The 27,678-nt window shown below is 36.6% G+C and overlaps 1 protein-coding gene across 1 annotated transcript in view; it reads left to right on the top strand.

The window, feature by feature from the left end:
- LOC129246884 (neurogenic locus protein delta) overlaps nt 1-27,678 on the top strand; it is an 81,813-nt gene that overhangs the window by 43,878 nt on the left and 10,257 nt on the right. The window contains exons 4-5 of the mRNA XM_054885599.1: nt 5,284-5,532; nt 17,818-17,872. Of these exons, the coding sequence (XP_054741574.1) occupies nt 5,284-5,532; nt 17,818-17,872 (304 nt within the window). The remainder of the gene's footprint in view (nt 1-5,283; nt 5,533-17,817; nt 17,873-27,678) is intronic.

The following is a 27,678-nucleotide window of genomic DNA, read 5'->3' as shown; positions in this document are numbered from 1 at the left end:
GATCGGTATCGACTTCAATTGATGCGATTGAGCCGAGCACTGCGCTAGAAGCGGCCGCAATACGAGGAGAGGCATGAAAAAGTGATTATACAGCATGACAACGCTCGATCTCACGTTACCAAACCCGTTAAAACCAACCTGGAAACACTGAATGGGAAATCTTACCCCACCCGCCATATTCTCCAGATATTACGTCGTCCGGATACCACCTGTTTCGATCGATGGCACATGGTCTAGCTGACTAGCAGTGCCATTCATAAGAAGACATAAAAAACTGGCTTGATCCGTGGATAGCCTCAAGAGATGAACAGTTTTACCGCGACGGTTTACGAGATCTACCAGAAAGATGGGAAAAAGTAGTAGCCGGGGATGGGCAATACTTTCAATGATTCACTTGTAACCATTTTTTCAGAATAAAGTTGTATTTTCATCAGAACTTAGTTGCGCACCTAATATAATTCGTAACAAAATCAAATACATGCATCAAAACACTTGCTTAGCTAAACACCATCTATTGAAGGCACCATTTTCGCTTTTTCTCCATTCCACGGTAGATCTCGTTTAAGTGCAGCGAAAATTAAATGCGGCGGCTACAGAAACCTCACCGCGCCATCGCCGGCCACTTTTGCTTTTTTCACGCGCTCATACGTCGTCAACTATAGTACTTGCAAATGCCACCAGCGGAAAGTAAGAACAGCACCGGTAACAAATAAAAACTGAACAAAACTCCCTAAGTTTCATCTCCTACACTGCTGCGCCGGCAGTTAGACTACAAATGCTGGTCGGGTTCGTTGCATAAGTCTCTCGTTCTGGTTGCGCATGAAAATGTTAACCTCCAAAATCCTCTGAAATTGCTGTTTATTATTATTGCTGATTGCTGCGGCGTGGTGATTATATTGCTGTTTGCTGTTGTTAGTTTGGCCGTTTGCTTTTTTTCCATCCCACCCTTCTCTCAACCCGAACTGTGTATTAAGTGCCTGCTGAAAACTTCTTATTGAAAGTTATTTTCTTTCTTTCCGTTTTTGTAGCTTTTACTTTATATTTTCTTAGTTTGTTGATAGTGTGGTAGCATTCTTGCATTTTCTTCGTTTTTCGTGCATTCAACTTCGTTCTCTTTCAGTTGCCCGGTGCAATACCAGCAACATTCAGTGGTCACGTGTGTGTGGTCACGGTTTCGCCATGTCACTGCCACTTGCATATTACAATATGTATATGTATATGTATACATACTCGTAAACTAGCCATGTTGTTGTTTGTCATGCGGGAGAATTATGCTGCATTCAACTTTAACCGCTGCCGTAGCGGTTACTGCCTTTGCTGCTGTAATTTGATGTTGTCCGCTAATTTATTGTAGTTTTTTTGTGTTGCTATTTTTGCATTGTTACTCTTCTTATGCTTTGTTTTTGTATTTCTTGCCACACCACCTCAATTCACCAGTCATGCACCTGCAATTTACTTTATAGACCTTAGCCGCATACATTTGTATGTGTGCATACACACATGCATACATGTATTCATACATTTGTCGCAGTTTATGTGCCCACAATACAAATAATCCGCCGCTCCACACCAAATTTAGCTGGCAGCCTCACTCGGCAAGGCAAACCGGTCTTTAGCAGCCACTTTACTCAGTGGTTGATCTTGTGAATTGTATATAAAGCCATTGCCACATAATCATAGGGCTAAATATTTAGAACTGGGTTTACTTTCTCTACTGACATGTCAATCTATGTTTTAGTAAGAATCAGCTTTGACTCAAATCGATTATATTCTAATGCCATCTGATAAATGCATGATTATATCAGGTCAGTCCATAATTTCGTGCGTTTTTTAAAGGTGGTTTTAAAATTAATAAAAAAGATGTTTAAAGATTTATTAGTCAATAAAACATATATTTTCCTTTATTATTTACAATGTCTCCTAACGTTCAAACGTTTTCCCTGCTCAAAAAAATGTTTGTCCTTGGAGCCAAAATGCGCTTCGTTATTGCTTTTTATAGCTTCTTTTGGGGAGTAGTTCTTGTTACTCATATGAGATTGAAGTCCACGGAAAAGGTGATAATCACAAGGTGCAATATCCGGAGAGTATGGGGGATGCGGCATTAGCTCCCATCCGTCCTCGTTCAGATTGCCTAATGTTTGCTTTGCGGTATTAGGTCTTGCGTAGTCGTGGTGAAACAAAACTTGGCGTCTATTCACTAAAAACGGTCGATTTTTTTTAAGTGCCTCATTCAGGTTTGATAGCTGATAGGAATAATAATCCGCAGTTATCGTCTGGTTTGGTTCCAGAAGTTCATAATAAACAATACCGGCCATATCCCACCAAATAGACAGGAGAATATTCTTGGAGCGAAGGCCATCTCTAGGGGTCGGTTCTGGTATTTCATCTTTATTGGCGTTTGCGAACAGGATTATTGTAAAGGACCCATTTTTCATCACCAGTAACGATACGGTTCAAAGAACTTTTATTTTCAAGCCGGTGCAGCAGCTGAGAACACACATTCACTGTCTGCTGAAGGTTGGTGACGGAAAGTCTATGCGGAACCCATTTTCCCAGCTTTGAAACCTCTCCCAACTGAACCAGGTGCCTGTGAACTGTTCCATGCGATGAATTCAACCTCTGAGCTATCATATCGACTATCAAATTTGGCTCAGCTTCCACGAGTTCGAGCAAGGCGTCGGGGTTAAGGACTTCAGGACGACCAGCGCGCGGGGCATCCTCCACGTCGCAGTTACCACTTCGGAATTTTGAAAACCACTTTTGCGCAGTCCTTACACTCCTCTCTGTCCACGGTATCCTCTCCGTGAACAGTGTTTATTTCTGCATTAGCAGTTGTTGCATTTTTACCACTTTTAGAAAAAAAATACAAAATATGCCTCTTGTAGGTACGCTTTCGAAGATTCCATTTTATTTTTTAACAAACGTGCTTCCGCTATTAAAATCACTTGTTGAATGCACAATATATCAAAGAAACTATAAATAGTTCCGTTATATTCCGCGAATAATTTTAATTTAAATTTACTTATGGAGTGACCTGATAATTTACATTGAAATATTTTTATTTTCCTGCTAACTCTGTACTTATATACCTTTGTTTTATTTATTTATTTAATTTAATTTTTTATATTATATTTTTTTTATAAATATTTCTTTCATACTACTATAAAAATCATATAATTTAAAGCTTTGCACTTGGCATACAATTTTACAGAATTAAACAAATTTTAATAAAAATTTGAAGCTTTTTAAACAGAATTTTCAGAAAAATTTCAAGTAGGCAGTTTTATATCCATTGAATTTTGGTAAAATATCAGTTTAAAGTAATTCAAAATTAGATTTTTCGTATATGTTCCTTAGTTTATTATATCAAAATACTTTTCAATATATTGAAAATTAAACGTTTTTAATTAGGTGCACATACATTCATAAATTTAATTTGATTTTCATTTGTTTCAAACGAACTTTAGTTCCGACTTTTTGTGGTTTTTCTTTAACCTGTCTTTAATAATTATGGGACTGGGTTATTTTGGACTATGGTTATGCGCCATTGCAATAACATTTAGACAAACGAATTATTGGTATTATGGCAACATGTTGCAGGTTGTTGTAAAAGTTTGTAGTAATGTTGTCGAAGGCAATTATTATATTTTAGCAAGTTATCTGTTATGTTACGTACTTATCACGGTTCCCATAGCTAAATGTATATGTACATATTTAATAATATAATTTTCATATAAAAGATCGCCCAGTCAGCAACATGTAGTGCTGCTACAATTTTTATTTATAATTATTCTACTTGGAATGTTGAATATCTAATCTCTTTTTGACATTTGCTTGTCTGCCTGCCACGAACAATGAAAACTATTGTAATATAAAAAAAGGGGAAAACAAAAAATCACTGCTCTGTTTTCCTCAGAAATCGCGCTAATTATGCATTTGAGAAAAATTAAAGATTAACAAATTTGTAACTCCTATTCACAAACAGCTTGTAGAACCTAAGACACATTAAGACAAAATCTGTAATTTGAAGCGGTCACTACTGTACTTTTCTTCCATATCTCTATTGCGTGCTGCTTTTACATGGTTACTGAGGCACGGTGAGGCGCTTAGGAGTGTATCCCAAAATACTCTGAACAAACCAAATGTATTTAATACAATTAAGTGCGCATCTACCTGTGCTGCTTCTGCAACTTGCCACTGATAATCTGCACAAAAAATACAGCTTACAACATCCTCCATCTCAAGTCCAGTAAGGCATTGTATTGCGCGATGGTATTTCTTCACGGCTCGGCCTCCCGTTTCCACTAATTCACAATAATTAATCTTCATTTAATAACCTAACCAGCAGACGAGCAAGCACACACATACACATGCATGCTTATATTTATGCAGTGATAACTGCTGCTGCAACACAGCGGCTTTCTCATCAATCTCGAACAAAACACAATAAAAAAAACCAAGTACAAGGTAAGAAATATTCATAAGTCTCCGCTGCTGCCTGAGAATTTCTTCTGGTTGTGTTTTTTTAGCCTTAAATAATTTTTACGACTTGATCTTTTCGATAACTTCTCATGTTCTTACTTGTTTTTCTCGGCTGCTTGCTTGCAGCCAAAATCTCTACATTATCTTCATTGTTTCCTTATGCATCGGCGTTTGCAGTTGTTTCTCCCTTCCGCAGCTCTCGTCTTTCCTGGAGGGACCTCATAGCGTGCTGTTATTTTGCTTTGCTTCCCTGCTGCAGTACTAATCACCTACAGGTCTGTCTGGTTGGATTTTTAGCACAACTTTATTACAAAACATAGCTGCACTTGCTTTTATATTTCTTAAAACTGCCGCCTATTATGCATTTTACGTACTGAAATATTAATATAATTTAACGCATTTAAGAGGGCCATAAAGCCATAAATATGTATGTTATAATACCATGAAAAATAGAAAATTGGAACTTAAAGATACCCGCAATCAAATTTATCTAAAGTTGCCATTTTTCTGAAATATTTGTTTATGTTTTCTATTTTCAACAATATTTTTGTTATTATATCCCTGACAGCTAGTGCTCCATTTTTTTGTAAAATAATAATTTATTGTTATTTTCCATATATTAAATAAAAGAATAAATAAAAATAAAATATTATATATATTAAACCATTAATTTTGATTGTAGTTTGACATTTTTCATCACAATGCGCCATTTATATTATATTTTCCTAATTTTTTATTTCAATATTTCTTACCTATTTGTTCACTTATTTTAAGCATAAAAATTTATGTATTTTTTCACAGATTTATTAATTCAACGTATGTCGCTGCAACAAGTGCTCGAAGTATCGACTGAGTGGAAAACGAACAAGAGCGAAGCTCAATACACTTGGTTGGAATATGATTTTCGTGTCACCTGCGATGCTCATTATTATGGTCGCGGCTGTGCGAATCTGTGTAGGCCACGTGATGATTCATTTGGGCATTATACCTGCTCGGAGAGCGGTGAAATTATCTGCTTGAGTGGCTGGCAGGGAGATTATTGTGATAAAGGTAGGTTCAACAAAAATTAATATATTTTCCAAACTAAGAAGAAAAAAACAATTTATATATAATACATATGCATATGTATAAAAAGTGCAATGAGGCAATATTTGATGACGTATTAAATATTTCAGTTTCTTCTATTTGCAAATGTAAAAAAAGCAATATTATTAAAAAATAAAAATAAAATATTTATAGGTGCATTTTTTTTCTTACTTCTTTTGCTCCTAAGAACATATTCACTTGAGTTAAAAAAACAAAATCCAATAAATTTTCAAACAATTATTTTTGCATTAAAAAATTTCATTTAATTTTAATTATCAAAGTAACATATTTTGCCCAATTTTTTTTGTAATTAAAATTTTTCCACAAAAAAAATTACGACTATTTTTCCGAAACATACTTCAAAAAAAATTGAACCAAAATGGAAAATATAGTTTTGCAATTGACGTTGTCTCCAGTAAATCTTTCAGCACTGACAACATGCACGAAAAATTCTCAATATAATAAAAACAATATATTGAATGTTCGTCCAGTATTGCGCCTTTTTTTATTTTGTGTTTTTGCATTTCACACAAAAATTGAAATTTGCAGCCTTTTGTGTGCTTTTCGCTGCTTCGCTTACGTTTTCCTCCACAACTTCTGCTGCTGCGCCTTCTACGCACTTAAAAAGTGCATTTTATTCATTCATTCGCTGCCGCACGCATGCGATCATTCATTCATTCGACAAATCGCTCATTTCCTTTCTTGATTAAAACACTTGTCTGCCCACTTATTCAAGAAGTTGCTGCCACTGCTACTGCTACCAGCACGGCTTATCGCCTCACTGCTTCTCACTACCCCTCAAACTGCCTGCTTTCTCCACCACCATCAGCCTCATATGTATCATTCATAACTACATAAAACAACAACCTGCCTCGCCAGCCTCAGTTTTCATTATTTTTATTTCCTTTTAATACTCATTATATTTTGGCAAATTGTATTCAACTCGAACTCGGACTATACGAAAGTACCTAATTTTAAGGCCATTTACTCGATTAAATCGGGCATAGGAAAAGCAAAAAAATATGCTGCTGAAAACCGGTGCATCCAGCGGCAGCTGTATTTTTTGGCAGTGTCAATGCTTCCGATTTGCTATTGTTGTTCGTTTGTCTTGCCAGCAACGCATATTTTGTGATAAAAAAACACACATACGAACACGCACTTACCCACTTGCCTGTTGAAGGACAGCAACCTGGCGGCAGCGTTCAACGAAAAAAGGAAGCATACCACAATTGCAGGCGAAAAAATGGTATATTTACCACAAAATTCAAGGTGTAATCAACATCCGCTAGTAAAGAGCGCACAAACAACGAAAAAATTCCACACAACGAAAAAGGAAGACGAGCAGCGGCGAACAAACAAGTATCAGCGTAGTAAAAAAAAAGCAACACAGCAGCTGAAGGGTCTTTAAATTTTGAATGGCACCGCACATGCATAAGCACACACACTTATTCCACCTTCCAAAAGGCACTAACACACAGATACGTATTTTTGTGCAGCCGCACAGCCTGAAGTCCGCTTGGACCCACTTGCTGGGCTTGCGTGCTTGCTGGCAGCCGCCTTTGAGTGCACAGAATCGTCCCTTGGAGCACACGCAAAGTACCTCGTATGCAGTTGTAGTGGTAGTAGTAGTAAGCCAACAGTACGACAGGTATTGACAACCACACACCCTTTGTGTCTGGCTTATATAAGCACTAGCAGCAGGACGCAGTTAGCTAGCGGAGTTAGCGGCGTAGCGAGCGGAAATGTGAAGCTGCCGCTGTAGTATTGGCAGAAAAGGGACTCCAAAATAATCGAATGGCCGTCTGACTACCAGGGTCTGGTAGCAGCACAATTTCTGTGCCGCTACTTAGTGCTCCATATGCGCCAGCAAACAAAACGAACAACAACAATAAAACACAGAGCCCGATGATTCTTTACTTTCTTTGCTTGCCTGTCTTTCCTCGCACCTCATTGTACACCGTTACTATCCTTTCATTCGTTTTGTGCCCAAACTGTGGCGTGGGAAGATTTTTCTTTAGGTTTAGGCTCTGGCTTTGCCTACAATATTTCGTATTCTCGCGCTTACGTATCGCCTACTCCTTCCTCCACTATCATCGCAGTTGAGTTCCGTGGCATGGCATGGCGTGTTTTGTATCTTGTCTTGATCGCTAGCATTCTTTGTGGTTCTTTTTGCTGTTGTTGCTAGAACCTAACAACCAGCCCCTCCCCAAAAATGTTGGGAAGAAAAAATGTTTTATGTTTCACAACAACTGGTTGTCTTGCTGGCTTAACTGAAGCTACAACACATTTTGTGAGGCAACAAGAGTTTTTCGATGCTCGAATTATATTATGTTCGATGTTGCACTCAAATATTTGTTGTAGTCAAATTAGATTGAAATGTATATTAATTCTACATTAAATTATCGGTTAAAAAAATTATTTCAGCTTATTTGACTACTTTTTATTTCTTGAACTCTTCATTATTTTATTCATTATTCCCAACCTTTTTTGAATTCAATTCCCAACCCTTTTTTGAAATAAAATATTGGAAGCTGGCGCGTGTTTATTGCACAGCAGCCCAAGGCAGCCCATCTCGCTCTTCACACTCAAAAGCATGCGTTTCCATAGAGTACACTAGCCCCTTCTTCCAAACAAGTTAATCGCTGCACGCTCTTTCATTGCTTTAAGCTAGCTTTCTTTACTACAATTCTCGTCAGATTTATAAACCGGATTGTTAACTTAATGCTTTTGATATGATAGGCATGCAGCATCCTAATAATTATGCTGACTGACTTTAATAAGTCTTTCAGGCAACTAATGGACTAATAATTTTAATATTTTGAAGATTAACGCGAATGAAGTGACCACTAATTCTAAAAGGTTACAACTCTATATGCCCTTTTCCAACGAAACTTAGACAAACAAACAAGAGTGTCAAAGCTGTATATCATTGCAACTCATTTTCACACATTTCCCTTGAAAACTTCTAAGATTCTTCAGCTCCTCGGTTTTTTTTCGTTTTTTTTTTACAGAAATGTTAGACTTCACTCTATCACTTGCTTGTTAACGCCCCTCCGTTCGTGTAATGATTAACCCTCGTTATCTAGGTCGCTAGTACTTTCGCCCGCCTTCCTTACTAACCTGTGAATAAATGAATCACCAAATAATCTTATTACTAAAGCGTTCATCGAAAATCAACCGTTTTTAGACCCCTTCTTTTATTCCGCACCTCTTCATTTTTCATGCACTATTTCTCAGCTTACCTATTCATTTTATGATCTACCATACACGGCCCTTTTCCCCTCGTCCTGCCTTTTCCCGTACCTTGCTCGAATGATCGTTCCGTCTTGCGATCACCGCCTTTCGAAAACAATAGCCCGGCATTGTAGCCTCAAACGCAAACGATGACAAATGAAATTTTCTACACTCAATGGTTTTGTAATTTACATAAAAGAAAATTAATGTACATGCACTTTTTTGTTTGTTTTTTTGTATACCAATATGCCATGATCAAGCAATGCTCGCGTATTTTCCATTCACTTCCTTGTAGCTGGAACTGTCGGCCTTAGAATTACAAAAAAAAAAGAAATACTTAATAATCAGTGTCAACAGCAGCAACACACTTAGCTTCTAGTCATCGCACCAACAAATATTTACATATATTGCATGCGCTTCACAGTCCCAATCCAATCAATCGTGGCGGCTGAGACAATAATTACACTTTAGCTTAACTGTTTGCTTAGGCGTGTGCGTACATGTGTGTGTTCAGATGGGTGTGCATCCTAGCAGCAAGCAATTCAAATCGATTTTTTCTCACTTATTTTTATTCTTTCTCAAAATTACGCCGCTCAAATTTTTTGTTAAATCATCCCATTTGATTTGACAAGCAAGTGATTTTCAATAATGAAAAAAAAGTAAGTTAAAAATAAACATTCAAATGATTCGTTTCGCCACACATTTTTTTCAAAGGGGTTTTCATACGAAAATGACATAAACTTTAAGCGCAACGTGCGATCAATCAGCTTACTCGATCGCTGATCTGTATAGAAGTTTTTGTTTTTCTAAGCAATTCTAAATTTTTTGATATGTTAATGACTACTCGAAAAAGTACTTAAGGTGCATGAGTTCTACAAAAACAAAAAAAAATATTTATATAAAATAAAGCACCTTCGCGTGCTTTGGTTCTTACTTTGGAGTAATGTTGGCTATCCTTTATTTTTGGTAGCCCATCACTTACGATTATTTATTTTTGTACACTGAATTAGGTTGTGGAAGTGCGCATGTGCGTTAATTTTTTTTGTTTTCCTCAAAATTTTGTGTAATGTTTCTACTTCGCGCCGTAATTGTTTGTTTTAAAATTTGAGTTAATGGCCTTGTTCTACATTTTATTTACTTAAAAAAAAATAATATTCGTGCTGAAAATATATTGTGATTTGGTTTATGTCACTTAGCAATGGCTTGGCAAGCTTTGAAAAGCATTTCATTTCATGTATTTATTTAAGTCAAGGATTACAATATCCTTACAGACTAATACATATATTTACGACAAACTCTTTCTTACATGTGGGAACAAAAGTGAGATATTATGAATTCTGGAATAGGAAAGATATCGTGGCATTCTAAGGCGTACTTAGACTGAAATGCAATTTTTTACTCAAATTGCTTTTAGAACTTTCCTGCACACTTTTGATGCTTGAAACTTTCATTGATTTAGTGCTTAAGACTTAAGGCATCGTATTAAAAGCTCTCACGCAGATTCCATGTTATTTCAAAGCTCTATTTACATATGTGTATTGTCGGATGTAGATTCGCATTGTTTCTATGCTGCTTTTCGAATATTTTCGCGCGTCTTTAATATTTAAACTTTCATCAATGCAAAATACAATAGTTTATTGTTTGTGCTTGTATGCCGCTTTCATCCCATTTCAAATGTCTATGTATAATAAATATTTATTTATTTTTACTTATATGCTGCTCGTCGAAAATTCCCGTGCAGCTTTGACACTTAAAGCTTTCATCAATTTAAGAAAATATCTTTCTACTTGTGTGACATTTCAAAGTATTTTTCTGTAATCACTTTTTTATTTTTGTCTTTCTGGAACTTTTTAAAAATTTCCTACATGCAGCTTTCCTGCTTTTTTATCTGTAGTGTACCTTTTGAATAGTTCCTACTTGGGCGCTTAAAGCTTTAATCAATGCAAGGCGCCCTGTATGCTTTCATACAGCTTCCAGAGCATGCCAAAGCTCTCTTTTCTAAAGGCACTACGTCTTGAATATAGCCATTCTGAGTTTATGTGCTTTTTCAACCCTTTTCTACACTTCGTATTTGCGTATCAGTACCATAGTTTCCCGCACACTTTCAACTTATCGAATGGTAGGTTTAACGAAGTGATCGCTATGCCAGCACAGCAGCTGACAGCCTATTACCATTTTAGGCTATAAATATGGTACTACAAATACCTGCGTTTATATGTATGTAAGCCTCTATTTCGTGCTTAGTGCATAGTGCACGCGTTCACACAGAGAAAGTGCTTACGTTGGGAAAAATCGTAGCAAAGCAATTTTGTAATACTCTCAGTTATTGCATTTGCCACATCAACAATGATGCATACGCCACAAGCACTTACATAGCTACATATGTACGCATGTGTGTTAATAAAAATCCTTGCGGGCGTGTGAACTTGCGCGCAGATCACTTACTTGCACATAAACTCACTGGCATACATACACACACATATATGGCAAAATCAACTGGATTTCCCTACCTATGTACTCTTTTTCTTGCTTTGCTTTCATCACTGCAGTATGCCTGGTGGCATGCATGCGATTCTTCAGTGAGCTTCATAGGCATACATAAATTCACTTTCAGAGGCAGAAATCATTTACCACTAAACGGTTGGTCTCGTCCTTGCTCTGCAACCAACAAAGTCGGCTACCAAATCAGTTTCCTGCTTGACTATGCTTGCCTTATAGAGCAAACAAGCAGTCTCTTCAGTACTCTGTACTATGTGAGTAAATTGCCATTTTTTTCTACTTAAGGCTGCAGAATGCCAATTGCTCTATAATATTATTCATTATTGCCCTTAAGCGTTTGCCTCGAGCCCCACCAAGACAAAAGATACTACGGAAAGTGAGCGAGCGGGTGTCTACAAGTTGAAATGGTGAGGAAAATTAAAAAGTGAACGCGCACTTCATTGGAAAATGGACTCCAGCCCAGGAAAGAATCTATCAAAGGCTAAGCGAATTGGGTGTAAAAGCAAGCATTGGAACTTTGTTTGGTTCTTTGAGTTGAGAAGGTTCTTGGACAACAGCCGCAATATAGCAAAAAGTGGGGAAAAAACATATGCGCACGTTTTTGTGATTTTCTACCTATTTTACTGTTTCGCACCACCCGAAGCAAGGAAAATGTAGTACGTAGAAGGCAGTAAACTTCAGAGTGCATTAAAAGTATATGTTAGTGTGGTGGAGCTAATCGAAGCGAATTCGTCTGTCTATGCGGCTGCGCATTGGCATCGAGCTGAATCAATGCGGTTGTGTTTTTAATATAAATTTTTTTTTTTAATTTTCTTTGCTTTTTTTGTGGCAGCGAAAATTCCACAAACACAAATATCACATACACTCACTTGCAGGCGCAAAAGTTTTAACCAGATTGCGCGATCAAGAAATTCCTTTCTTTTTGTTGGTTGGTTTTTGTTTTTTTGCTGCTCGCATCGAGTCCTATTAGTTTACTGTGCGGTTTTGAATGAATTGTGGGTTGTCTGCTACAACCACCACCTCACCACTCTCCTTATTTACCTTACCTTTCCTTCAATTGTTGGAATTTTTAAAGCCAATCGACGCGTAGGTAATTCACGATTTACGGCAGACGAGTCCTTTAGTGTTTGAGAGCTGAGCTAAAAGACAACGTCGGCGGTGCAAGAGTTAGAGGACCTTGTTGCAGTTTGAGCCCAGCGTTTCTTGCAGCATCTTTTCGCGTAACTTCAGCTACTTTTATATTGGTAACTCCCATATTTGTTGTAGCGCGTCATCGGCGGTACATCGCACACCTTCCGTTCTTGCATCGTCGTCACCGCCGACTGCCGACTGCCTCAAGTTGTTCACGCGGCTTGCAAAAACATGTTTGCCACATATTTATGCTGTTTTGCGCTGCTGTTGCTATTGCTGACTCTTGCAACATAGGCCGCGCAATAACACACACACACACACACACACAAATGCATATGCATTGCTTTTTAACTGGCTGCCTCGTTCGCCGATCGGCCGGCTTGCTGACTAACTGATTGTTTGACTGTCTCAGAGGCTTGGGAATCGTTTTTTATTGTGACCATGAGATTATTTCATTTTCTGTGTTTCCTTTTGCCACCAATGATCAGCATTGGTATCGGTGTTGTTAGGGTTTTTAGTTAGCTAGCAACCTTCTTCTTTTTGTTTTTAGCTTTAAAGAGGAAGTTTATATGCCCTGAAAGCAATGCCTGCGTTTAGAAATTCCCTTAGCGCAGCTGAGAGAGGTGCGAGAATATGATGGCGGGATGAAGTCGTTTTTGTTTTTGCTTCCTTTTTTAACTAAAATTATTAGTAAAAGTACATAGTTGTGAGATTTGATAATACTTGAATTAACTGGAAAGTTAAAATTCAGTTAAATATGCCAAAAAAAAAATGAAATAGGGCTAAAATTAAAAAACATATATGTGAGATGCAGATTTGTAGGCCTTCAATTAACTAGAAAATTTTCATTTTTTTACGTCTGCAAAATGTGGAATACGCAACTATTTCTAAGATGTAAAAATCTGTCTGCCATTATTTTAGAAAAAAAAAAACATTTACACACATTTTTGGACAAAATAAACGTTTAGTTATGAGTGAAAAGCGTTAAATTAAACGTGCAGCAAAAAATATCCATGAGCTACAAAAGTATCCGCGATGGAAGACAACCAACGAATGCATTAAAACAACTGGGGCAACTTAATCATTCTTATAAAAAATTAATTTACCTATAAATATATTTCCTAGATACAAAACTGCCTTTTTACAGTTTTACAGTTAATAAAAGCAATAAATCGCTACAAAGGCACGTATTAACTTATAAAACATGCAAAAATAAATGAAAAACATTAAATTAATTAAGAAAACGTAAAATTATCTGTAAGATATAAAAATGTCTTCGCCACAGGAAATCAAATAAAACACTCGTAAACCATCGTCTAATGTGAGAAAAGCAAGCAAACGTGCAAATTGTACTGTTACACACATCCATAGTACATATGACATATACACTTAAATATGTATGTACTTACCTATTTGTAAGCTGTGGAGAAAAAACCCATCTTAAAACAGAAATAAAAATCAAACACCTGCAGATGCACGTCCGCGAGTCAGCACAGGCAGACAAGTTGTATTGATAAAGTATCTGCCAATTTCGAATGCATCGAATGATGCTTGCTGCGTTGCATACAATTAAAACTAAAAAGTTGTTAAACCGGCATTCAGCTAAGGAAGTTATTTGAGAGTATATGGTTTTGGTAAAGTGCGCAATACTTTTCGCTGTTTGTCGTTTTATTAGCTGCATCTCACACCCGCGTATCGCTGCTCATGGACAACAAATGCTATGATGGCAATAAAAACAACAATAATTGCAACATCCACCAAACAACAACAGCGACGACTATGACGACCTACACCTTCGCATTTTGTTGGATGCCTTCACTGACTTTGCTTTGGCATTCAACTTTCTATTTTCCATAGTTGTGCCAACACCAACGCCACAGCCGCTGCTGCAACATTTGTCATAATATTTTTATGTGCGTATTTCCAGTTGGTTGTTTTTGTTAAGTTTGTGGAGTTGAATTGGTCATTATAAAAGAAAAAACTGCATTTTATTTGAAAAATCGTCGCTTTGATGTTACTCGTGATGTTGCTGTTGTTGTAGCTGCTGTTAGTTGACTGATATAAAATTTGTCTGCTTTTTCAACGGAAAAGGCATAAAACTGCAGACAGCAACTAAAGTGGAATTTTGTGGTGCTGGCTGGGGCGCGAAAAGTATGAAAAAAATGAATATAATGGAATAGGTTTATAGAAAAAAAATTGTATATAGTATTAATTATTCAAGCGCCTATTTGGCTGGGGCAAAAGTTTTACGAGCGCAGTTTTGCATATGTACTATTTTTGCTGAATATTAAAAAAAAAACACGTCCTTAAATTTTACTGCTACGAATGAAGTGCTAGAAACATTTTATGCGAGACAAATGTGGGATATTTGCAATGAAAATCATTAGTAAATATTTTTGTGGATAATTTTGTTGTTATAGTACCACGAAGGGCTGAAAAACTGACGGAAAAGATAGTGCAGCAGAGCTGAGTGAAAGCTAACAAAAGGAAACAAAAAAACTTCTGAAAAGTATGGATCTGCACAATTTCTGAAAAGAAAAAGTTTTGAAAATGAAATTTCTTATCATATTTGTCATGTCATTGCGTCTGAGATACTTTTGTATCTTCTCAAATACTGTTGCATCTTGTGACATACTTTTGTATTTTTTGAGATACTTTTGGCAATTCTATAACTTAAGGCAATTCTTATTAAAAATATCTTAAAACAAAGAAATCCAATTTATAACGAAAAGTAAATTAATAATTTTGAGGCATTCGATATTTTTCAAAAGTATTAGAGGATTACTAAAGAGTTCCTCATCATCACATTGATCAAAATCACTACTCACTTCAACAATATCTCTTCTCCTTAATTGGTGCGATAACCGCTTACGCGATTTTGACCGAGTATACCAAAGTGCGCCAGTCGTTTCTTTCTCGTGCTAACCGGCACCAGGTGAAGCCAAGTCCTTCTCCACCTGATCTTTCCAACGCAGAGGAGGCCTTCCTCTTCCTCTGCTACCATCAGCTGGCACCACATCGAATACTTTCAGAGCCGGAGCGTTTGTATCCATTCGGACGACAAGATCCAACCAGCGGAGCCGCTGGATCTTTATTCGCTGCGCTATGTCTATGTCGTCGTAAAGCTCATACAGCTCATAGTTCCATCTCCTGCGATACTCGCCGTCGCCAATGTGCAAAGGTCCAAAAATCTTCCGCAGAATCTTTCTCTCAAACACTCCAAGTGTCGCTTCATCGGATGTTGTCATCGTCCAAGCTTCTGCGCCGTACTTTGGCCTTGTAGAGTGTTAGTTTTGTTCGTCGAGAGAGGACTTTACTGCTCAATACCCTACTTAGTCCAACGAGCACTTGTTGGCTAGAGTGATTCTGCGTTGGATTTCTAGGCTGACATTGTTATCGGTGCCAATGCTGGTTCCTAAATAAACGAAGTATTTACAACCACGAAATCATAACTGTCAACAGTGACGTGCGTGCCGATGCGCGAGGGAGCCGAATGTTTGTTTGATGACAGGAGGTACTTGGTTTGTCCTCGTTCGCGACCAGACCCATTCGCCTTGCCTCTTTATCCAGTTTGGAAAAGGCAGAACCAACAGCGCGGTTGTTAAAGCTGATGATGGTAATACGCCAACAATTGCACGCTCTTATAAAATATTGTGCCTGAGCGATTAAGTTCTTCGGCTCGCACGATCCTCACCAACATCAGGTTAAAGAAGTCAAACGATAGCGAATCACTCGGTTTGAAACCTCGTTTGGTATCAAACGGCTCGGAGTGGTCCTACCCAATTCTGACGGCGCTGCTGGTATTGAGCAACGCCATCTTGCATATCCGTATTAGTTTTGCGGGAATACCAAATAAAGACATCGCGGCATATAGATAATTCCTTTTCGTACTGTCGAATGCAGCTTTGAAGTCGACTAAAAAATGGTGTGTGTCGATTCTCCAAGATTAGGCGTATTGTGAACATTTGGTAGATGGTGGACTTTCCAGTTGTAAAGACACACTGATAAGGTCCGATCAGTTGATTGATGGTGGGCTTCAGCCTTTCACCTTGAAAACTATCACTTTGGTAAAAGTCTCATTCGGGAATGCGCGGGATATGGCAAGCTTCCGAGTGTATTTCTGCCAATAAAACCCACTTGCCGTTAGGAGTCGACTTAAAACTGCAGACTCCTCCATTTGTGGAAAAACATCAATGCGCACGCCACAAATAAGAGGAGGAGCTCCACCAAACCCATAACAGAAGTGTACGCGCCAATTGCATATAGTAACTGAATTTTATTCATATAATTTCCCGTTCTTTAAGTCACAGTTATAACTTATTTTTTATATACATATATATCTACACATGCTCATATGCATGTATTTGAAATCATTTGAAGTAACTAATTTTTGATATTTCCTTGCTGAGATACATAGGTTTGTATGCTCGCCTGAGATATTTTTATCAAGTATAATATTAAGAGACTTTACTACCTCTTGATACTTCAAAATTTTTAATTTAATTTTCTTTCCCGATCTGAACTATTTTTGTGGTCTATTTTTTATATAAACTTTGATCTAAAATTTTCTTGTTTGGCGGAAAAATATAACGCCCTTTGAAGAATATTTCCCATAAGAGTTGTGTTCAAAAATATTTGGATAAGTAAAGCTCTAAGGAACGAAATAAAATTGGAATGGTGACAGTCAGGGCTATAAATCCGGGTCGTTCCGCTAACGTAGAATCGATTGTCGTGGGAACGTCCTAGAATTCGCTTCAGTGCCTTGCATTACGAATAATATTCGATCGAATTCGAATCAATGTTTTTTATGGAAATATGTAAAAATATCTTACTTTTTGCGAATTTGACAATAATCGGCGCCTAATGGCCGATCCTATCCAAAAGAATACTGGAACCAGCTGTTTATCGAATATAAAATAATGTGCTCCGAAAAAGGTTTCAAACTTTTGTAACTTATTCGGAATTAAGAACACCACTCTCAAAACGACTCGAAATGCAGAAGAGGCCTGATATTTTTCAACTTGAAGTATTTTTGAAATTTGTGATTGTTTTTTACTAAAGTTTTTATTTTTACTTTGAACTAAACTAAGTTTGGCATGTTTTTTTATCTTAAAGCTGATTTTAAAATTTTTAAGATACCATTCCTTTGGATCTAAATTTTTGGGAATTCTTATCGTTTTTGTTAATATAAGGAACTCTTTAATTTTATTACTTTTTTATAACTGATCTATACACTTTTGTGTCTTTAAATTATTTTAAAATCTTTAAAGAAAGTTTAGCTTTTCTGACTACTATTTTTTCTACCAATCGAAAATTTAACCTATACATATCCATATTTGGTTATAACTTTCTCATGAATTTCATCTCATCCACCTCTCATTGCAGCTGAATGCACCAAAGGATGCGACCACGGCCATTGCGACAAGCCTAATCAATGCATGTAAGTACCTATCTACATACAAATATAAATATTACGTAAATAAACTATTTGCTATTAATTATTTAATAACCACACGAACCCATTTAAATAATACACGCCTGCACACGCTTTGCAATTCTGCGCACTCGCTCGCTACACCATTCGCCACCACCCATTTAATAGCAGCAACGATTCAACAAATTTTCACGCTAAGCAACACATCGTCATTTGTTTTTTTTTAAGTTTGTTAAAGCTTCTTTTGTTGTATGTATTTGTATTTCAAAACCGTTTGTGTGAATTCATTCATGAGCAAATGCTAACTGACTGCTGACGACTGACTACTCTGACTCTGGGTGTCGTCTCCACCGTCTCATGAGAGGCTACGGCGGTAGCGGCGTCGGTCCACTCACACTATACAACTTACAGCTCATGATGGTTCGTCACCACTCCAGTCACTTGCTCAGCCAACTGACGGTCTATCTACATACTTAGTCAGTCTGCATTTGCTCGCAGCTAATTAAAATTGGTTTCGCACGTTCGCTAGATTTGTGTGCGCATCGTATTTTTGTTACGCTACTGTGTCCAGTGCGCTGCAATTGGATTTTTTATTTTCTTTTTTTCCCGGCAATTTTTTTTTACTTTCTTAAGAGTCGAGTGATACTTTTTTTTTATTTTTTTTTTTTTATTTTTGTTTTTATTGCTACTATGTTTTTTCATCGCTAGCTCATCTTCTCCGCGACGAAGGTGTCACCGCGAGCCATACCATTTTATTTGTAGTTTTTTTTGTTGATGTGCACTAAATTTTTGCATTTTAGTTTCAAATTAACTTTCATGCCACACCATCAGTTTTTGTTATTATGCGCTATAAAGTACCACCGGCAAGTACCTTTTCATTTCGTTTTAGCCAGTCAAACACTCCCAAGCCGCCGGCATGTAATTTTTTGGCAGACAGTCAGCAGTTGAAACACCACTGCGCGACTGACTGGCACACCTTTTGTAGCTATTAAATCGGTTTTATTTTGCATTCCATATGCGCCGAACTCGTAGTTTGCTTATTTATATTCTACACCTATTTATTTTCTGCTCTTATACATAAATACATAGATATATTGTCCCTGCTGTTGGTGTATTGCCACAGCGCCCTTTGTTGGGTTGCATAGCTGTGGTGGCGTATTTCATTTCATTTGCAATCCATTAAGAAGGGCGTATAACATTTGCTGCAGCCCATAACTCAAATGGCGCTTTATTTGTTTTAAATGTTTTTAAACGTTTCCCCCCCTTCACTCTTACCTTTTAAACACACTGACTAATATGGCGCAGCGTCGCCGCCGCCACCGCTCTATCACACACTCGTTTATCTATTAGGTGATGCGACTGCCCCTAGCTTTAACTTGCATGCCTGTATCATCAACTGGCTGGCTGCCCGCCCTGAAGCAGTAAGCAATGAATGTCTCAATGCCCACTAACGCCGCGAAATCACTGTTAGTTTGTCTGCTTTCGTTCTGCTCCCAGCTCATAGTCTTCTCTGTGTTGAATTTCTAAATTTTTTTTGGTGTTTTTGCCCTGCACCTGCAATACGATGATGCACCGCTGCAGTAATTTTTCCACACATTTCTTTTGTTGCAAATACTGGCTTCTAATGTTAATATTTGTTTTTGTTAAAGTTTTGATTTTTCCATTCTTTATTTTTTTGGATGTCTTTAATTTCATTTGAGGTTTTGCATTACGATTCAAAAGCAAATGCTCGTGCAGCACACACATATGTACGTACACATTTATTTGTAGTATTGAATCACTCACACTCACGTACAAAAATACGTCAACTCCAGCCATTCAAGTCAACGAAAAATAATAAGTTAAACATTGAATCACAAATTTTTCCCACATTTTTATGCCTGCAGCGTGAGGCAAAGGCAACATACATCAATAGCAACTATGAGCTACGGCTGCACCGTTTGTTGTCTGCTTTCCAGCAACATTAAAAAGCTGACTGTTTTTCGTTTGTGTGGCTACGTTTGCCTGTCACCAATATACATTTTTAAATTTCTTTTTTTTATTTCAGCCCAGGTGAAAGAATACACTTTGCTGTGCTAGCAGAATTTTTCCAAACATTTTATTTCTTTATACTTATACTCATATATAAGTTTGTTTAACAGTCTACACTCATATTTATGGTTTTCTCATATAAATCAAGTTTAGCTCAGCTGAGTGAAATTTCGTGTGACAGTAGCCGATTTTTTGTTTCGGTTTTTTGTTTTTTTTTTTGCGGCAATAATTTTTCCGTCACGCATGCAGTCAGAGTTATGCATATATGGTGACATATTCTTTGCTATTGTTTTTATAGGCTGTGGTACTCATATGAAAAATGATTTTAAACGCCAGCAAAGTCAGCTGTTTTGCGGCTGGTTGTCTGCTTTTTTTTTCTTGTGGTAAATGTGTTAAAATAATTTAGTTTCTGAGTGTTTGGTAATGCCTAAAAAACAAACAAAAAAGTTTTTGTAATATATATGTATATATATAATTGGTGCGTACACCCTTTTTGGGTGTTTGGCCGAGCTCCTCCTCCTATTTGTAGGGTGTGTCTTGAAGTTGTTCCACAAATGAAGCGACCTACAGTTTTAAGCTGACTCCTAACAGCAGATATTTTTTACGAGGAGCTTTTTTATGATGTAGGAAGAGAATATAGGGAAAAGTAAAAAAATAAATCTTTGAAAACGCACTTTTTGACACTTCCACAAAATTGTTAAGAGTACGTTCCCAAGTGCGTTAAAAATTTAATTCTTGCTTTTGAAGAGTTCAGCATACACAACATATTGAAGGGACTAAATTAGTATTAGAAAAAACTTATATTTTCTCCCAAAAATTTTTGTTGGCCATTAACCTTGGGCGGAATTGCAGAAATTTAGCTTCGTAAGCGCGAGGGCGACCCAAAACCACCTGGAGAAGATCGACTTGCGTGAGTTAGCTGCAGTTAACATCGCGCGTAATAACGCAAGTACAACAGCAACAAATCGTATCAGATGGTGAATTCTTGTTGAGGCCTTATGCTCCCTAGGGGAGTGATTAAGGAATAAAAAACAAGAAACTTCATTTGTCTGTTTATCTTTCAAGTGTCTGGTAGTTGCGCTAATAGAAACAACTTTCTTCAGCACCTTCAAGTAACTTAACCTCTTCAGGGACGAATTTTTTAAAGTGAAAAAACGTTAATTTTATTTTTCATTTTCAGTAAGATAAGAAACAAAATAGAAAATAGTAATTTAAAAAAAAAACAAAAAAAAAAAAATATGTCCACATACCTATGTGGCCATTTAGCGTAGAGTTCATCTATATATTCCAAGATTTCGTCGGTAAATATATTTTTGAACTATTCGTATGGAGTTTCACCAGTAATTTTAATTTCAAAGGGACTCACAAAAGGTGGTGGGGTACTGGAAAATTCCTTATCCTTCTCAGTGTACCAAATCGGGGACCGTTGGTGTTGTCTAATACCTAATAGGTCTTCCTCGTCGCTAGTCTCACTTTCTAAAATACGTCTAAGTTTTCTGGAGTTGCGAAAATAAATACTTCCATCGGAGTCGGTGTAGTCTTCCTCATTCATAAAAGGTCTTTCTGGGTTCTGGGGCTCAATCGTCAAATCTTCTTCTAACTCTTCAACATCTCAGCAGACATTATTTTGTTTTTCTGCAATGATTTGCTCCTTATTGTATCCTCTTTTTACCTTCATTGTAATCTGGGTATAAAATTGAATCCATCAGAACAAAGAATCGTTAACAGACTTTCACAAACATAATCACGATTCTGAGAGAAATGTTACTCGAAACGATTTTCACAAGAAATACTACCTCAGCCGATAACTGTACACAAATGTGTACCTACGTTTATAATTGGCTATAAAATACGACTTATAATTCAAAATACGATTTTTAAACTTATACAATCATTGTAAGGGATTATATTTTACTTACCTGATATTTTATTTGGGAAGTAATACGAATAATGATTGTTTTTGAATAAATGGGAACACTTTACGCACAAGAAGTTATCGTTGCAATGCTATAAAACATGAATAAAGCAGAATATTCCGTTATCCGTTCCGTTATACTTAGCGATTTGTTTTTCTTTAGTTGAGGGATTCTGTAGTGAAATATTCTCTAACAAAATTTTACTTCATTTCTCTTGAAATAACTAAAAAAACAAAAAAAAGAAACCTAAACGTACACATATGCGCCGATGTACCTGAAGAGGTTAAGCCGCAGCGTTGCACTTGAAACATGTTACTTGGTGTTTGAGTGTCTGAAAAGCACCTTAGCAGCATATTTCTGCGTCAGCAACATGTTGCTTGCTTGTTAAGTACCTTAGATATTCTAACATTTGCTCCCATTTAGGTTTTTCATGTTTAAAAATAAATAAAAATGTTTGTGACAAGAGAAAATAGACTTCAAATACCTGCAGTCATACTCTGCTTGCAGTAAAAATTCAGTATTTTTTATATATTTTTTTTATATTAAAATTTTTTATCAAAAATATACCAAACCACAAACTTATTTATCTAAAAAATTATTTTTGGTTTAAATACTTCTCATCAGCAATATATAGTAATACTAGCAACATGTTGCACGAAATGTATGTATATTGCCACGAAAATCAAAAATAGGTATATCCATGCATCTATTTCTGTTTAATGGTTTATAAAATTGATGTTTACTTATAAAATGTCTTCAGCAACATATCATCGGAGCAGCAATATGTTGCACTGCTCCAATTTTTCGAATTCATTCTTCAACATTAACACTAACTACAGTCTTTAAACTCTCGCCACCTCTAAAAAATTTCGACTTTGACGCAACATGTTCCTTCACTAGCTCATATTTTTCAGTAAGTCTCCGTACTCTGCGCAAAGTAGCAGCTGACTTTTTTCAATAGCTGCTGTTAGCAACTCAACACTTCCACAGCAACAAAGCAACAATAGCAAAGACAATACTACAAATAAATAATGCTTATGAAATGAAGGCGAAGAAGAAGCTGAAACCGAATTGCGTGTTTAATAATAAAAATAAAAAATAAAAAAACAACTAAACTGCAATACCAACGGCGCACCTTGCTTCGTGCGCAACAATTTCATTCTACTTAATAGTGGCAGAGATACATCTACACATTAATTCGTCGCAAAAATTAAAAGTAGCAATGAACGGCAGCAACATTTCAAGTTCTCTGCAGTGCTGATGACGACAGGTGAATTGTGCTATGAGATATATTGACAATATTAATAACATTAAAACAACAACAACAAATAATACACGTAGCAGACGAAATATGAACTGGTGTGTATCAACTGTGTGTGTGCAACAGTGGCGTGTGTAAGTGAAGTGGCAGAAGTTACCACAAATACAGCTGCAATATTATGTATGTGTGTGTTGGTCAATTCTACTACATACATATGTATACACATACATTACACTGCCGCTGTTGACTTTTGTGTTGCTACTGGTTTCAAAGGGTCCCATAACGCATACACCTGCGTGTGTGTGCATCTTTCAACGGTAATTGTGGCGCAGTTGACAGACAGCAGCACAGCAACACAATGATGTATACAACAAAACATAAAAAACAAAAGCAACCGCAACATTACTGAAGCAGTAAGCATAAGCCAGCAAAATGACGATAATGCCGGTGGATGTTGCTGGCGACTAGTAGCCGGCTGTTACTAGCAACAGCCTAGTGAATACATACAGACATGCTTATATACATATATTCTTATTTATGCAGGCGTATAATATCGCTGTTGTTTTTGTTCCTTCAGTTTATATTAATTTCTTGATATGATTGTTGTTGTTTATAATGATGATGTGCTGTTGGCAGATAAGCACAAGTAAACAACAGACATAAAAACTGGCTTGAAAGGCAGCTGGAAATATTATGTGCACTTATGAGCTTGTGTGTGTGTGTGTGTGTATGCTGCTAACAGGTAGTGGCTTACTATTTGAGTGAAGTTAGCAGTGCTTGCAACTGCCACGCTAGTTTTTTTCTTAAGTTTTTTAGTTGCCACGTTTTAGCGCAGTGTTGCTTTACGAGCAACAGCTCTCGTCCATTTGAAGCGGTTGCTATGCCATTCAACATTTATTGCTGTCGCTTTAACGCCCATACATGTACATATAGCACACACTCAAAAATAATTGTTATAATTAATTTAATTAAAAAAATCATCTTGGTGCAGCACTTACCAAGTACTTTGCTGCAACCTAATACAACACAATAACAAAGTCGAAGTTGGGAAAAATTAAAATATTGGCGGTGCTGAAGCGCGAAATGCTGCTTCAATTGAATTGCCAACTACTGTTGGATGAGCGGCCGACCGGCCGGTGGCGGTGCAAGTGGGCGAGCGCTTGCTTAGAAGTTATCAGTACAAGCAACAACCGCAAGAAAAATGTATTTGCTACAAAGTTGGCAAATGTTGCGCTCACCTTGGTTAAGCAAAAGCAATAAAATTTAAATCAGTTTTCTTTGGAAGTGCTTAGACACACATGCATACACACAAATTTAAAAATAAAAATAAAAAAACAACAATTGCACTGCAAGTACAACAAACAAGAGCAGCTTTAAGCTGTCTGCATTTGCTTACACCTTGCTGTTGTTTTCATTTACTTTGCTGCGTTTTTTTTATTGTTGCTGAAACGTTTAAGAATCCGCGCATACACGTTCTCCTGTTTTTTGTTTTATTATTATTGTTATGCCATTTGCTTGTGGATTTGTTGGTGTTGCTGCTTCTGTAGCGTTGATGTGCTGTTGTAATGTGTGGGAATGTTTTAATAATTCCGCACGCATTCACGTGAGGCGCGCTGCTTCATACGAACCGCACTACATACATACATATGTACATAAGTACGTTTGGACATGAGTCCGCTGCTAGTAAGCAATGACCATGCCTTAAAACACCAGCAACAACAATAACAAGTAAAATAGCGAAGCAATAAAATGAAATAAGAAACATTACACGCATATCAGTACATTTACCAACCGGCGATTTCATGCCAACCAACAACTTACAAACAATAAATATCTAAAAGAACAACAAAAGCAAAAGTTACTCAAATAAGTAGCTCAAAGGAAAGGTGCTCAGAAATGTACTCAAACAAATATTTGTATGCGTGTGAGCGCACATACTTTTCTTGTTTTTATTGTTATAGTTGCTGTTCCACTTGTAGGTTGCTTGCACTGCACAGTGCGTGCCGGCTTGTGGCAAGCTAACGCACTTCTTAGCACAACAGTCTTCGCCTAATGCTACACACACTCACACACATACATACAGTAGCGGGCACAATAATTCGAGCCACCAAATTTTGAGTGTTAGCTGTGTTATTGTTTTTTTTTTTTAACGATGCTAACAATTTTCTTCCGCACAAAAAATTTGTCGAACGTGCGGCAGCAAAAATGTTTTTTTAAATCAACGGTTTTTGTAAGACACTTGCCAATTGTGTGAAGTTTGCGAAATCTTCATATTTTTTGCTCAAAGTTTGAGAAACGATTTGTATGATTTTTGTTGCATAAGAAGTTAAACTTTTATAAAAAATTAGTATACACCAAATAAAGAAAAGTAAAATAGCCACGACTGGTCAAAATGTCGCAAACCTACTTTATTTGCCATGAGTGTGTAACTAAAAAATGTTAAATCACATTGTAAATTAGTAGGTACGATTTATTAAAATTCTGTTCACGAAAAGATTCTTGAAGTTTGCAGCGAACTGTTCTCGAACTAAATACATTGTATCCCAATTTCTGGGAAGACCTACTTTATATCGCAGGTTCGAGTATATTTTCCAAATTGTTACTATTGCCTTCTAGTTCTAAGCCCTATCTATCCAAATGCTACACTGACGTGGAATTCACCTCAGGGATTAAAAATTTTGTATTTTATCGGAGTAAAAATTTTGCTCTGGTCACTTTCAGTGATTTTTTTTTTATAATTCGGAGTTCTTGAATTTTTCCTGTTCCTGTTTTTACACTAAAGAAGTAGCCTTCCTCGGAATATTATTTCTGCTGACCTTTATATCCCACCTGCCCATATTTCTTTGTCCGCAACTGTATATACACAATACTTCACACTCATCATTGCACCTTTGCGCAAATGATGTTGGCCATGTTTGTGCGTTGTGATTTTTTGCATATCAACTGATTTATGGCCGCAATTCCACAGCGTGGCGCGTTCCCCTTGACTATTAACTACGCCTTTAACCGCTCAACAACTCCCATTCTCACTGGCATTTTATGGCAATTCGTTGAATTCAAATGAATTATTGGTAATTGATTTTTAGGTGAAGGCCCTTTTCTCAGCCTATGAAAATTCTATTCGCCCAGGCAATCGCCCTCTTCGTCTATTCGCTGCTATCCCACCACTCACTTTTGCTTCTGTTTGTTTTTAGTTCCACAAAAGGTTGATTATTGTATTTTTCGCCCTATCCTTTCCCCTTTGCGCTCTTCATTTTTCATTTAAGGTTGGGCATATCACCGTCGATTTGCATGTCGTTATATTCTTCTTATTCTTGCTAATAACCTCGCATAATTTACGATTTAGGTTACTTGCTGCCTTGCATACGGCATATCAATTACAATTTTCTTTCATTTATTTGTATTATTTAAATGGAATTTATGAAATTTGTATGCTCTGCATTCAAGCGCTTCACTTCATTGTATGCTTTTATATTTTTGCTAATAGTGAAGGTAATATTATTTTAAATTTAGTACTCTATTGAGTGTTTGCACAGCGAAATAGAAAAAAAGTAAAAAAAAGCAGGAAATGTCTTTTCGCCAACAGTTTACTAATATTTTTTTTAACATTTTGTGAAAAAGCAAAAATTGTGATGTGATGTGATCGCCACTGATCCTCGACACACAGCAAAGTTGCTTAGACTATAGTACCTTTCCCACATTTTTAGCGAACGTTACTTTTTGTAGAACACCATGGGTTTCGTGCTTCATGTTTTCGGGAGTGCCAGTAGATCATTACACGATCGTTTCTCTCAGCTTGTCAGTAATAACTTTAAGTTCACCAACCATCTGCATTCCAAATTGCCAATACATGCTCCAGATCTATGTTATCCAATAAAAAGAAGGCTTTGCTGGAGTTAACTATGTACGATGAAATTTCAGATAGCATCTGATGGAAAATCAGACCTAACAGCTTTTTTATTTTAAGATTTTCAAATTTGTCCTTTCTGTGTCCAAAATTAATACAATTCTCTAGATCTCTGCACGATCACTGATCGTCTGCATATTCATTTTTTTATTTTTGTTATATCTAATAGAAGTTTTCCAATAAAAAAAAAACTTTCTTTCAGATCATAACACGATCCACAAAATCTTCAGCTTATCATTATACAAAAGCTTTGGTTTAGGCAATTTGAGTTTAAAATCAACAAAAATGTATATGTAATTGCCAATAGTTTCGCTCTACATCTACATGATCACTCATCGCCGGCGCATTTCATTTTTATTATCTGTAGGTCGTTACAAAAAACTTTCATGGTAAACATATTTTCTTTTTGTTGCATAGAAAATATTAAAAACAAGAATTTTACAATATATCGTTTTATAGCGTTTTCGTTTCACTTTTGCAACTTCTTTTAGTGTTAATAATTTTCTTTTGCAAGTACCATAAAAAACCTTTTCTTTTACCATAAAATGCCGAAATTAATTCTTTGGCTCGCGTGATCCTTAGCCTTGCATTATAAATAATTTAAATTCTTTATTCGAATTTTTCAACTTCTTACACCGATATTGGTTAATTATTTCATTTATGAGCAATTCTGTTTTTAGTTTACAGCTTTTTGTTG

Source organism: Anastrepha obliqua, chromosome 1, assembly GCF_027943255.1.
Source record: "Anastrepha obliqua isolate idAnaObli1 chromosome 1, idAnaObli1_1.0, whole genome shotgun sequence".
In the NCBI taxonomy this organism is placed as follows: Eukaryota; Metazoa; Arthropoda; class Insecta; order Diptera; family Tephritidae; genus Anastrepha; species Anastrepha obliqua.
Note: the sequence above shows the minus strand (reverse complement) of the source record. Positions and strands in the feature narration are given on the sequence as shown.